We start from the raw sequence: 13,523 nt of genomic DNA, 5'->3' as shown, positions 1-13,523 counted from the left end.
TTGCAAGGAAAAAAGAGCAGGAACTTATTTACGATGTAAACGCTATTTATGGATGAAAATGACCGATTCATCCGTCCAACGATGCAGTCACCGATTCATCTTCATCGCAAGATCCACCGTTGCGTTGCATCATCCCCTGTTCGCTAGCTTGAGTTCAGTCCCCACCGAACAAAGCAAAGCTAAGTGGATGGAGCCTGGTCCATCACGATTAGTTAGGCAAACCATGCGTTGTTAAACTTTAATGAACCGGACTGACTTTTTTTCACCACCACGTTCGGTGCTCGCGGTGCATACACGCTGACAGGATGAGATGGACGGAGCGGACAGCGACGAGCCAACCATCTTCTTCCGCGGCGATAGGGATCGGATTCATACTAGCTTTATCGGCAGGCAGGGCATCCAGCAGTAGCGGAGCTAGAATTTTTTAATTGGATAGAGACTCTAATTAATCAATATATAAGTAAAATTTTTAAAGACATAATACAAATGTATTTAAATATATATCATAAATTTAACAAAAAAGTTCAAATTTTGCAAAAAAAAATACAATATAAATTGTTCAAATATAAAATAATGTCTTATATAAATAGGAGATAATACTACTTTAGATTTTCACTTTATGTTTTCTCATGGCCATAGAAGTCTCAATTATATCATGCTCGTTTACTTTAGAGAAAATATCTAGCTCAATAAATATGATTTACCTATATAATAGTTCAAAGTTTGGCATAAGCCACACAATCTAGTTTCAAAAATTCTACTAATTAAATATCATATGAATAATCTGAATAATAAAGAAAAATAATAGCATCGATATCTGTCAAATAAATATTAAAACAACTAATAAGATCAATCAATAAAACTAATACTCTATTGTGCAATGTATCTGATCCAACTGCTGCTAACTAGTGCTACTTTCTTCTCTCTTTTTCCCTTTTTCTACACAAAGTACTTAATTTTTTACAAAAGGATAAAGTAAATAGTAAATTACTTCTGGTTAAGTTCTTACTAAATTTTATCAATAACATAAAGATACATTCTCTTCAATAATTATCATGAACCGTTTGTACCAGATAAATTGAAGTTTACATCATTGCAATTTTGAAAATCACAATCAATATTAAACATACAAAACTACAAGATCAATTAAAGCTCACGATATTGCAATATTGAATCTCAAACATTTATGCTGACTGAGTGCTTATGCTGTATACTCACAGCCTCACGCTTCCTAATTCTTATACATACCTGCACAAAAATAGATTGGATCGTAGTTCTAGACCCACCTGTGCTACCCACTGATCGGCCTATGCATCCGCTGCGCTGCGAAGCTGCGCCGTCGCCGTCGGCCTTGTCCGGGCGATGGACCAGTGGCGTCCGTACCTCGATCACGTCTCGTGAGAGCTGGCTGGTCCGCATTAGAAAAGCGCAGCGAGCCTTTCATGGCCGCACACCTCGCCCGGCCACCGCCTATTTAAGCCGAGCTCCCCCCGGCCGGCGTCTGCCTCACTTCTCCATTGCATCCACCGGCCTAGCCAACGCCGCACGTATATAAGCTAAGCCGAGCCCGCCTCGTACCGCACCGGCCGAAGCACCCGCGCGCGCCGAAAGTCTGGTGGCGTCGAGGCAAGCGAACGGCCGGCGGCGGCGCCGAAAGTCTGATCGGAAGGATATCCAAGAGCTGGTGGGCGCGCGATCGGGACATTGTGTAAGTTTCTTTCTGAATCCTGATCATATGCCCTGGTTCTTGTTGCTTGTTTGCTTTCACGCATGCACACATGGCGCGGCATGTGATCTTCGGAACGCATCGTACCTTGAGATGTTTACGCATGCACATGCACTTGTTGGTGAGCAAGAGATTGATTAAGTTTTTCTGACGTCTCGTGCATTCGCCGGACCTGTTGGTCTACAAGTAATCTTCGGAACGCATCGTACCTTGAGATGTTTACGCATGCACATGCACTTGTTGGTGAGCAAGAGATTGATTAAGTTTTTCTGACGTCTCGTGCATTCGCCGGACCTGTTGGTCTGCAAGTAATTCACGTGGTGTGGTTTGAACGTGGATAGTAGTACTAGACGACTACTACTGTACTTGCGAGAAGCAAGGAGCTTTGCCATGTTTGGAGAAGGTCCGGACTCCGGAGATCATCCCTGAACATAATATATTGGATGTATCTGATAAAATTTAAATAAATTTAGTAAATATAGTAAAAAAATTATCGGAGTCTATCGGATATACCAAGTCAATTTATTTATTTTTTGATTCGGAGTCCAATACAAGTTGCTGGATTAACATTAGTTGAAACATTGAAACGCACGTGTGCATCTAAGCCTAACTGTAATCACTGTGTGACTAGGCTAGGCCCAACTATAGTTCAGAAGGAGAAGAGTGCATGTGCATGTGCGAACACAGTAGCGATATTATAACTAACTAAGAGGTATCTCCAAGAAATCTCCTAAATGACTCTTATAGCTAAATATAAGGAATTTGACCCTAAAACTCATCTCTAACAGCTTTTCTATCTCACCCTCTATCCTTATCGAGCCCTAAAAACATCCCTCTCGCTCGCTACTTCTGGAGAACACCCCCACTCCGTATCCGTCCAATAGCCCCTGGCCCAGCCGCTCGTCCTCTTGCCCTGCCCCCTGCCGCACCCTGTTGGCCTCTGTCTCACCGCTGCGACACCGCCACTCATAATCCTTCTTCCTCCATCGGCCCCGTCGACCCAGCGCTGCCCAACGCGCCACCCCACCATGAGCTTAGCCTCCACCTCCACCGCCGCGAGCTCAGCCTCCAACCCCTCATCCGCTGCGAGCTTAGCCTTGGCCTTCGGCCCAAGCTTGGCCTTCGCCACAGCGACATCGACTTCCACCACAACGCTGAGCACGGAGTCGACGCCCACCACTTCGCTAAGTTGCTCATGTCCTCCGGCATCGTGCTCAATGACTCTGTCTACTGGGTTACCTTTCACGCCGGATATGACTTTGGGTACCTACTCAAGATCCTCACTTGCAATAGCCTCCTAGACACGCAAGTCAGGTTCTTTAAGCTGATGAAGATATATTTCCCAATTGTGTACGACATCAAGCACCTCATGAAGTTCTACAGTAGCTTGCACGGCGGGCTAAACAAGCTCACCGAGCTCCTTACTGTAGAGCGCGTTGAAGAGTCCCACCAGGCCGGGTCTGATAGCCTAGTCACATCCTGCGCATTCTGGAAGCTTAGGGACTCATTCTTTGCTAGCTCGATGGAGAAGCTCAGAGATTCATTCTTTGCCCCACAGCAAGCTTAGCCTCCACCCCGCCAGGAGCTTGGCTCCGCTCGCCTAGCCGTCGCCCGAGCCATCCGCCTCCGACCCCATTGACCGCACACACATTTTGATCTGTCGGGCACGGAGAGGAATACAACCACCCATCGAGTGTTGCTTTGTTTGCTCGTAAAGAGGAAAGGGGAGAGAGAAAGAGGAAAGGTGGAGATGAACGGTAGGGTCCAACTGTCGATGACACATAAGAGAAAATTTAGGGAATAGGATAGTGAGAGTCAGTTAGAGATGAAGAAGATTTTAAGAGAAAATATTATTAGGAAGTCTCCCTATATGGAGATATAGGAAGTGAGTTTTAGAGAGTATTTTAGAGATGTTCTAAAGCCAAATCACACTTATTAGTGGATAGCTAGTACAAAGTTGAGTACATATATGCTTGGCTTGTACAGTAACTTGTAAGTACACTTCTACTCCATCCGGTCAAAAATACTTGACGTTTTGGATATAGCATGGTCTTCGAGACGTATATTTGACCATTATTTTCAACTATAATATATTTATATAATTCAATAAGCTTACGATATTATAAAAGTATTTTTAAGACAAACTTACACATATAAATTTTATGTTTTGAAACTAAATATTTCAAAAGCTATTGATAGTCAAAGTTTCAAAATTTAACTAGACCTTGTTCAGGATGTCATATATTTATGATAGTAGGGAATACTTGGTTTGACCGTTTGAGGTCAGCAACAGACGAATTTGGCGTGCTTGTTACCAAAGTTGTAGTGAGTATATCATGCTGCTCCTGCTGTACTTGTCTCTCTCATCTTTTTTTTTTTAATTTTACCGGTTAGTAGAATAGTAGTCCGACAATAGAGAGCAGCATGCAGTTGGGTCATTCACCAGTGTGTCCCCAGGAGCAGGCAACAGCAAATTGGGCTGGCTCTTGCACGGCAGCACGTACTCATGGCAGCGAGGGACTTGGAAGAGCGATCATTTCTCACAATTGCAGGGCCCAACCACGTGCATACATGCCAATTTTTTGCAGCAGCCCGCAAGTAACATGTGACGCATTTGATATAGAGCTGAATATATCAAGCTGGACGACTTTCCGTACACGGCCTAAGCTGGACGACTTTCCGTACACGGCTTAGCTGATATAGCAAGAGAGGCATAGATAGTTGGCGACCAAACGTTAAATAGGGAGTGTTTCCTGAACGTATACCACACGATACTGTCAGATTGTGTTGGCCATACACATATGAAACCCATCAGTCACCAACCAAACACTGCAACATCATCTCTAATCATATTTCTTTCATTTTATTTTCTTTCTGATTCTACTTTCCATTCTTATTCCTTTTATTTTCTATTATCTCTTATAGCTTTCTTTCGAAGGGATTTGTGGAGGAAAAAAAAATAGAATCTCGTATTGAAGAAGATGACTTTAAGAATCTCTTCATGAGTGGAGTGAAACCATTGAAAAATTGAAAGGAAAAAAATCTCTTTACAAAAGGATTTTGATCTCCGACATGAATCCTTTGAGATGATCTTATCCCTGAAAGAAGTTGACAAAACGGCACTTTCTTTCGCCGCCGTGTTCCTTGAAATTGCACCCGACGCTTTATAGCTCGCAAAGCGAGGGCGAAGAGGAACCTGAGTACCTGACACGATCTTATCTTCCGACGCGCGCAGCTCGTCAACCCCGGCCAAAAAGCCAGTGGTTGCCAGGGAGCTTTCGCTCCATCCTCTCCGTATGATTGCACGGAACGTAACGTGCGCTGGCCCTGCCCGGCGGCAGGGGACGGCTGGACGGCTGGGTATCGTCCCGTGGAGTAGGTCGAACGGCGGCGTGGGTGTCTTGGCAGCTTGTAGGTGAATCGTCCCTTTCTAATGTCGTTACGCCGATGACACATCACATGAGTCGTTCTCATGACAGACGCAGCAGGCGATCGATTAAATTCGACGTCGCCTTCCTAGCTAGGAGAGCTCAGAAACCTGATTAGGAGTATTGCCTTTTTTTTTTAAAAAAAGTACAACTTCCTATTTCTATATGACATGATATCAAATATGTATATATGTATACACACGTGTAATATACACACATATATATACTATTATGTGTCTATGCGCAGTTGCTATTCGCACTGCGTATATCCCCAGTTATAATCTAAAATACTGTGAGTTACAACTTATTATTCGCACTGCGCACATTCCCCAGTTACAACCCAAAACACTATAAGTTATAACTTGTTAGGTAGACAAATTACAACTTCACATTTAGAAATGCATAATTGCAACACGAGAAGCTAACACCGTGAGTTACAACTTGTTATTTGCACTGCGCATATCCCCTAATTATAACTCGAAACACTGTGAGTTACAACTTGTTAAGTAGATCAGTTACAATTTTTCGTCCATAAATACATAATTGCAATACGAGAAGTTAACACTGTAAGTTACAACTTGTTATTCGTACTGCGCACATCCTCCAGTTACAACCTAAAACACTGTGAGTTACAACCTGAAATACTGTGAGTTACAACTTATGGGATATGCACAGACATAAACTACAGTAAGTATACCTGCAGAATATATATATAATATATATATCTGCAGAACTTTAACATGGGTGAGTAGTCATTTTATAAATGTGAACTTCCGTTCCAAATATAGAACTTTAACATGGGTGAGTAGTTTCACCATAAGTCCTTTTGATTGCCAGTGACTCTTCATGGTGCTAGCACTTTAGCTCTTCTACACCACACGTCCTTTTGATTGCTAGTGACTCTTCATGGGGTTAGCACTTAGCTCTTCTATCTTCCATGCAACAGTGTTCCGCTAGGCTTTGTGCCCTCTCTTGGTTTAGACGAATTAGGCCTTGTGTTCTATAAATAACTTATACCTAGTAGTGTAGTACTATATATATTATTCAATTATTGGTCGGTAATTAGAAAGAGAACCTTTTGCCACCCTCTAATTAATCTATGGTTGTCCGGAAGTTTCTGGACCTGTGGATCAATCCTCCGCCATTATTGAGACTGGGAAGCCTCATCCAGTGAGCACCGGCGAGCAGGCAACATCTGAGGCAGTATTGCATACTGTAGTTGGCCTAATGGATCTTTAAGAGCTAGATCGGCGGCCTAGGGTTTTGTCGCTTGAGCCGGACGCGTTTCTTGGATCTGAAGAAACAGGTAACATCAGTCAGTTGGCCGCCGTACACGTCTCAGACTCCCACGCGCAAAATCCAAATCAAACGAAGTCAAAATCACAGTTCCGTCTCTAATCGTGGCTACCTCCCGAATCGAATAACGGATTTCCTAGCAACGGAGAAATGCTAACTGTACCCTGTGGTCAAGATCCGATGTAACGCTCTTTTTAAGACCTTACTCTATAGGTTATGTTCAAATATTAGCAGGTTAGTTGACTCACTAGTTGAATAGAGAGAAAACGCGGTAGAAATACGACGTCTTTATATTATATCTTACACCAATTGAATAGAGGAAAAAAACCGTAAAAACATGACGTGTTTATATTATCTTACACCATATTCTATGTAAAAATTAGTGAAAGTATGTCAGTACTTGATTATAATTTGATTTGTGGTGCTTAACCTAGTAAAATTGGCTCAAATGGTTGCTCGCAATCAAGGTTTCCATGAGGTTAGTTACACAAAAACTTGACCAAAGAGTCACTTTTGAGTACACTGATTGTTTGATCCGCTTGTAATCTAACTGGCCCAGATAATAGCATAATCATTTTTATTTGTAATTCAGACTAAAAACATGCTAGCAATCTTCTGACGTAATATAATAACTCACAATCTAGAAAATAGGAGATCCACCCGTGTGCGCATAGTAAAATGCCATCCTGGGAGCCCCACCTGTGTGTGGGCCCAACCCGAGTCGCCTCGTCATCATGAAAGCTGAGGCCCGCCCCTTCACGGTGGCCATGGCACCTATTTAGCTGCCCCCACTTCATGTCTCCTCCACCACTCGGCTACTGCTTCAGTTTCCACCAATCCACCACCTCGTCTCCCTCGCTCGCTCTTGCCACAGCACTGTGGAGTAACTATCCGGCCCGCCCCTACTCCGAGGTAAGCATTCCCCACCGATGATAATTTCTCTAGTCACTACCCGATCGTAGCGCAGCACACAAATACCCGTTCTTGGCACCGGTGCGTGCAAGTATTTCCGCTGGATCTTTCTGGTAAGCCCGGCTCTAATCCACTGCAAAACACGGTTGATCTGGACTGAAAGCCTAGGGTTAGCACAACCTTGTTTCGGCGTGTAGGGTTTACTGGCTTATTTTAGTAGTAGCAGTTTGCCCAAAATCTTGGGAACTTTTTTGACTTTATTTGGATTGGTGAACTGTGTGAATTGATAAGGGTTCTTTTCTTCGCTTGAATTGTTGCAGGATACACCGTGAGTAGGCGTGGTGGTGCTTGAAACCAATATATGTCCCCCGTTTTCATGCAGTCTAACACCGTTTCTTGCTTACTCGTTTTAGTTTAAGGGATCAAGAAACTATTTTTATAGAGGATCTTTGCACATCTCTTCGCTTTCCTTTACTTTTTGCTAAAGTACCTCCTTTTAACTTTTGGATTAATGTACAATCTTTGTTTCTTTGCTCCAATTTCGCAGGATCTTGAGTTAAATTGGGAATGGGGGTGGTTGATTCCAACAGGATCTTTCTTGTGAGCATAGTCTGACCGGCCTTGGTATTTGGGGTTTTTTCTGTACTCTTTTTACTTTGTGAGTTGTGACAGGTTCTTGAAGTGCAATTGTTAGAGTTTTAGTTGTAGAGGAAGAGAGAAAAATTGCTAATATGGCGTTGGCAGGGACCTCCAAAGTAGTGCTGGGATGTGTCGCCTTTGGGATTTTCTGGGTGATGGCCGTCTTCCCCACCGTCCCGTTCATGCCCGTTGGACGGACGGCTGGGTCCCTCCTTGGTGCTATGCTAATGGTCCTGTTCCGGGTCATATCACCGGAGGACGCATATGCTGCAATTGACCTGCCGATCATCGGCCTGCTCTTCGGGACAATGGTTGTCAGCATCTTCCTTGAGAGGGCTGACATGTTTAAGTACCTCGGGAACCTGCTCTCATGGAAGAGCAGAGGTAGCAAGGACCTGCTCTTCCGAGTTTGCATCGTGTCCGCGTTTGCGAGCGCGCTTTTCACCAACGACACATGCTGTGTTGTGCTCACTGAATTCATCCTCAAGGTTGCGAGGCAGAACAACCTGCCACCGCAACCTTTCCTCCTGGCCCTTGCTACCAGTTCAAACATCGGCTCCGCTGCGACGCCGATCGGTAACCCTCAGAACCTTGTCATAGCTGTGGAGAGTGGGATTTCATTTGGTCAGTTCTTGCTAGGGATTTTCCCAGCAATGATTGTCGGGGTTCTGACAAATGCTGCTATCCTCCTTTTGTACTTCTGGAAATACTTGTCTGTGGAGAAGGATCAGGAGGGTGGGCAACCTACAGGACCAGAAGTGGTTGCCGACGATGAGGTTACTTCACATCGGTTCACACCGGCTAGGATGTCACATGTTTCCTCTCTGAATCCAGATGATGTGGATTGCATCAGTGAACCAATCATCAGGAGCAACAGTGTGAGGTCCAGTGTGAATGAGAACCTGAGAAGCAGAAGCATCAGTTCTGAGGCCGACATTCAACTTGCAATCAAGTCTCTGCGGGCATCGAGCATGTCGCATGAGATGGTAGAGGTCTCGACGCTTCCTGATAGGAGAGATGAAGGTGCATCCTCAAGGAAGTTCACAAGAACTGCTAGCCAGCAACGGAGTGTGATAATAGAGGATTTGCCACCCTCCCTAGACACAAATGTGGAAAAGGAGAAAGAACCTGAAGTTGCAGAGAAGAGATGGAAAGTACTTGTGTGGAAAACAGCTGTTTATCTTATAACTCTAGGTATGCTCATTGCACTTCTAATGGGGCTTAATATGTCCTGGACTGCAATCACTGCGGCTCTAGTTCTTCTGGCACTTGATTTTACAGACGCACAGGCTTGTCTTGAGAAGGTATGCTCCTTAATTTTTAATCAGTTAAACGCTTAAAGGGTGGATGTTTAACCTAGCTTGAATGATGATAATCTACTTTGATGGCTGGCAGGTGTCATACTCATTGCTGATATTTTTTTGCGGGATGTTTATCACGGTTGATGGCTTCAACAAAACTGGCATACCGAACACACTATGGGAGTTAGTGGAACCATATTCACGAATTGATAGTGCCAAAGGTGTTTCACTTCTTGCGGTGGTGATTCTTATCCTTTCAAATGTGGCCTCAAATGTTCCCACAGGTAAATCTTTGAAATTGGTGTTGTTTTGGGTACTCTTGGAAATTTCCTGATGCATGACCATCTATAATCATTTAATACTTTATACAGATATGCTCTTTTCTTTATGAAGTTCTTTATATGTGGCACTTTGAGAGCTGTGTGCCTAATATGGCCTTCAGGCCTCTTATTTTTATTTGCCAAGCATGATTAAATTGAGGAACCGGAAATATTACTCTAGTATCTTGTGCACAGTATGATGTACCAACTGCAAATTGGACATCATTTTTAGGAGTATTGCAAAATTTCCTGTACAGAATCAAACTGAATTGCCTCAATAATTTATCATTGGGCCTTGGGGGGGGGGGGGGGGGGGTTCTGCCACTGATTTTAAGACTTGATATATTTTTTAATGCCTCAGCAGAGTAATTTCTGTATAGTAAAACATTTTATCCTTAGACTATTTTTGTGGAAAGTAATCTTGAAAGACTATATTCTTCTCAGAGAGAAAGTTTTGAAGGTACTTAATTTGTCCAATTAGAGAGCTACATATGATACTGTACTGAGCAAACTTAGTAGATCATGAAGCTTTTTGGTTGCCTGATGTCATGCATTATATTCTTTCGATATATGTTTCTGAAGTTTGTGAGAGTTATTAATTATTGATCTAGTCTGTTTATCGTGTGTAGGACTCCATCTAAGTAATTTTCCCTTTTCTTTTGGTTGTCCTGTTAAGGCCCTACTGTTATGTTCTAAGCCAACTGATAATAGTCTGTCTTGCATCATTCATGCATTTCGGCCATTGTTCATTCTGGGGCAGTTCTGTATATCGAAAGAGTGGTCCAGGCCATGCATCTTTGACACATATTGCATTACCCTTTGTTCTTTTGCCTGGTTTAATGCCTTTCTCTAACATTTCTGAACTTTTCTTTTCTCAGTCTTGTTGCTCGGCACAAGAGTGGCTGCATCAGCTGCTGCAATTTCTCATGATTCAGAGAGGAAGGCCTGGCTCATACTTGCATGGGTCAGCACCGTGGCTGGGAACCTCACCCTCCTAGGTTCTGCCGCAAATCTGATTGTCTGCGAGCAGGCCAGACGAGCTCAGTTCTTCGGCTACAACCTCACCTTCTGGAACCACCTCCGATTTGGGGTCCCGTCGACCATCGTCGTCACGGCGATCGGGCTGCTCATCGTCGTCAGTTACTGAAGCAACTGAAGGCAGAAGATAGTGTACAAGAAGCTGAATGACGAATCCTTCCAATAAGAAAGTACATGTAAAATAGGCTTGTTATGTAACTCTTGTGTGTATGAGTGTATGTATGTCTCCGTCTGTGATCTTGCTCATTTGTTGCTCCTAAGCGGACCGTGAGCAGGTCGCCGATGGCTGATGATGTAGCCTGCATTTTCAGTTCTGAACGGAGGTTGCAAATAGGGTTAATGAATAATGCTATGCTGGTCTATTTGCAGTTTTGATGTTTCAGATGTTGTTGTAAAGTACATTTTAGCAACTTTTCGATTGAAATGATTTCGAATGTACAAGAATATATAAAAACATAACTGTCAACATATATCATATAGGTAAACATGAGTATTTCAAAAGCATATATGAAAGCACATAAGCTACTCATGAATACAAATGAATCAAGACTGACAGTTGACAAAGTGAGGCAATATAACACATGAACAGTTATTAAAACAAAATCATGGCTCTCAGAGTGAGTTGCTGTAGCATCTAGGTCCCTAAGAAAAAGGTAAGAGTTTCGGTGATTAATGACAACCATATCATTGTGACTAACATTTCAGCTTTTAAGAAACAAAGAAAGACTTAATTGTCAATGGTGACCTTACACTTTTGCCCATTAAAAGAGTTATGTGATGATCAAAGGACCGGAATGTGAAGGATAAGGATCTTCTAGATCTAAGTGTCACAAGGAGATGAAGGACATTTAGAGTAGTATATGTTCTTTTTATTCTTAGTCTTTTGACCGTACTATAAAGAGTGGTTAAGAGTTGTAGCTTGACTTAGGAGAGTCTAGACATAGTCGATGCACACTTGTGACTTTCCATTACTAAGTTAACCTCAGAAAATCATTGGTTCCGAATCTCGAAGGTAGAACTCAAAATTGCTTTGAAATAGATAAAATCAGCGAAATTTCAGTTCACCGGATGATCCTCTGATGTCAGAGTGAGTTCGCCGGAGTAAATTCCTAAGAGTTCTGACTTGAAAAATTGTTGAAGACCATGCCGGATAGTCCGGCGTTCGATAGGCGGAATCACCGGATAAATAGAAAGCAATGAAGTCCAGAACTAATTCTACACACCGGATAGTCCGGCGTAGCAAAATATGATCACCGGATGAATTTTTACAGAGAGGTTGTAAACTATCATCTGGCCCACTTCAATGCACCGGATGATCCGCTGTAGGCCAGGATTAATCACCGGAGGTTTAACAGCTAATGGAACAGTTAACGGCTATTTTGTCAGATATATTAGCACCGGATATTCCTGTGTGAAGCGTATTTTTCACACCGGACCTTCCGGCGTTAAGAAAAAGTTCTGGGTTGTTAGGCAACGGCTAATTTTCGATCATTAGCCTATAAATACCCACCCATTTGGACCTCTCTCCAGCTCTTGCGATCCTGTAGCAGCTCATACACTTGGTGTGTCATTTAGAAGCAAGAGAGAGAACACTTGTGTCAATTCTAAGTTCTTAGTTGAGGATTAAGGACTTCCTTGAGTGCTTGAAGAGTAATAAGTGTGCATCTAGCTGTTGTCTAGGCTTGGTCTTTGTCAAGTGAAGCTTGAGGCTTGTTACTCTTGGTGGTTGGCAACACCTAGACGGTCTTGGTGATCGAAGGACTTCTCGGTGAGCTCTTGGAGGAATTATGGGAGCCCCGGGAAAAGAAGGTGTACTTGGCTTGATACCCGCCAATCCGGAGATGGAGAAGGGGTAATCAAGAGGGAGCACTTGAGCCTTGGTGACTCAAGGGGGAGCGACATCCTTGGTGGATGCTCCAACGAGGACTAGGGGGAAGTGCCAACTTCTCGAAACCTCGGGAAAAAATCGGTGTTCTCTTCTCTAACTATTTACTTTCCCGCATTTTACTTTGAGTATCTTTGCTATTGCGAGTCCTTCTTTAAGATTATCTCTCTTGGTTAATTTTTGCTTAGTTAGTTATCTTGTTCTAGTTAAATCCCTTAGTCGCATTTCCTTTTAGTTTTATTTGCTCAAGCGGTAGAAGTTTTAATTAATATCCCAATTCACCCCTCTCTTGGGCTATTCGATCCTTTCAGTTGCCGAAACAACGGCCATCAACACATACTAAGATGTTACCAATCAGTGTATCAAGTCACCTCTAAAGCTAGGCCGAGCTACCCTAGTTTATGATCAAGTGAACACCTCTGAAAAATATAGAGCACAGTATCAGTCGGCCTCTAAAGAAAACACAGAGAGAGTGCCGAACACAGAGTACAGCAGGGTGCCCAAGCCACCAGGATCAGTCAGCCTCAAAGACAGCCGAATGCAACTGATCAGAGCAAAGTGCCACAAGGTGACACCAGATCAAGAGCAATATACAAGGGCGCCCAAGCCAATAGAATCAGCTAACACCAAGTGCTTTCCAGAGTTGCTGTGCCAACACAGAGCCACTGAACAGAGGGTGTCAAAAGGCACACCACAGTGGATACACAAATGAATAACAGAAATTCAGCTAGATCAATAATCGGCAACTATGGCCCAGCTTAAGAGCTCAATTGATACACTAAACGCACTTAGCTCGCATTCATCACAGAGCAGAATATTGCCAATTCGGCATGCATATACAAAGTACTTAAATGAGAATCAAAATTGCAAGCTAGAATGTAAAGGAGGGATTGGAACGAGCTTACTGTCCAGGAGAATGAAGATGGCAAGGCACGCGAATGCGCTGACCCAGAAAACTGAGATTCCCCCTCTATGCCG

The 13,523-nt window shown here is 43.2% G+C and overlaps 2 protein-coding genes across 12 annotated transcripts; both read left to right on the top strand.

The window, feature by feature from the left end:
• Positions 1 to 1,504: 1,504 nt before the first annotated feature.
• Positions 1,505 to 11,042, top strand: LOC133911589 (silicon efflux transporter LSI2-like). Of its 11 annotated transcripts, none has more exons than XM_062353896.1 (5): positions 1,505 to 1,708; positions 7,910 to 7,962; positions 8,107 to 9,305; positions 9,397 to 9,586; positions 10,501 to 11,042. In XM_062353896.1, exons 3-5 carry the CDS (start codon positions 8,157 to 8,159, stop codon positions 10,767 to 10,769), a joined length of 1,608 nt encoding a protein of 535 aa, XP_062209880.1. In that variant the 5' UTR covers positions 1,505 to 1,708; positions 7,910 to 7,962; positions 8,107 to 8,156; the 3' UTR covers positions 10,770 to 11,042. The 11 variants fall into 11 exon arrangements, with proteins under 11 accessions (XP_062209880.1, XP_062209878.1, XP_062209876.1 ...); XM_062353894.1 differs by having other exon boundaries at positions 7,910 to 7,986; XM_062353892.1 differs by having other exon boundaries at positions 7,910 to 8,020.
• LOC133910429 (probable CCR4-associated factor 1 homolog 7) lies at positions 2,922 to 3,293 on the top strand. Its single transcript, XM_062352830.1, has one exon. It carries the CDS (start codon positions 2,922 to 2,924, stop codon positions 3,291 to 3,293), a length of 372 nt encoding a protein of 123 aa, XP_062208814.1.
• Positions 11,043 to 13,523: the final 2,481 nt, after the last annotated feature.

Source organism: Phragmites australis, chromosome 3, assembly GCF_958298935.1.
Source record: "Phragmites australis chromosome 3, lpPhrAust1.1, whole genome shotgun sequence".
In the NCBI taxonomy this organism is placed as follows: Eukaryota; Viridiplantae; Streptophyta; class Magnoliopsida; order Poales; family Poaceae; genus Phragmites; species Phragmites australis.
This window is presented reverse-complemented; position numbering and strand designations above follow the sequence as displayed.

Coding starts and splice junctions, on each gene's coding strand:
- LOC133910429 (XM_062352830.1), top strand. CDS start 2,922: ATGTCCTCCGGCATCGTGCTCAATGACTCTGTCTACTGGGTTACCTTT.
- LOC133911589 (XM_062353887.1), top strand. CDS start 8,094: ATGGCGTTGGCAGGGACCTCCAAAGTAGTGCTGGGATGTGTCGCCTTT. Junction 9,306..9,396: donor CACAGGCTTGTCTTGAGAAG/GTATGCTCCTTA, acceptor GATGGCTGGCAG/GTGTCATACTCATTGCTGAT. Junction 9,587..10,500: donor GGCCTCAAATGTTCCCACAG/GTAAATCTTTGA, acceptor TTCTTTTCTCAG/TCTTGTTGCTCGGCACAAGA.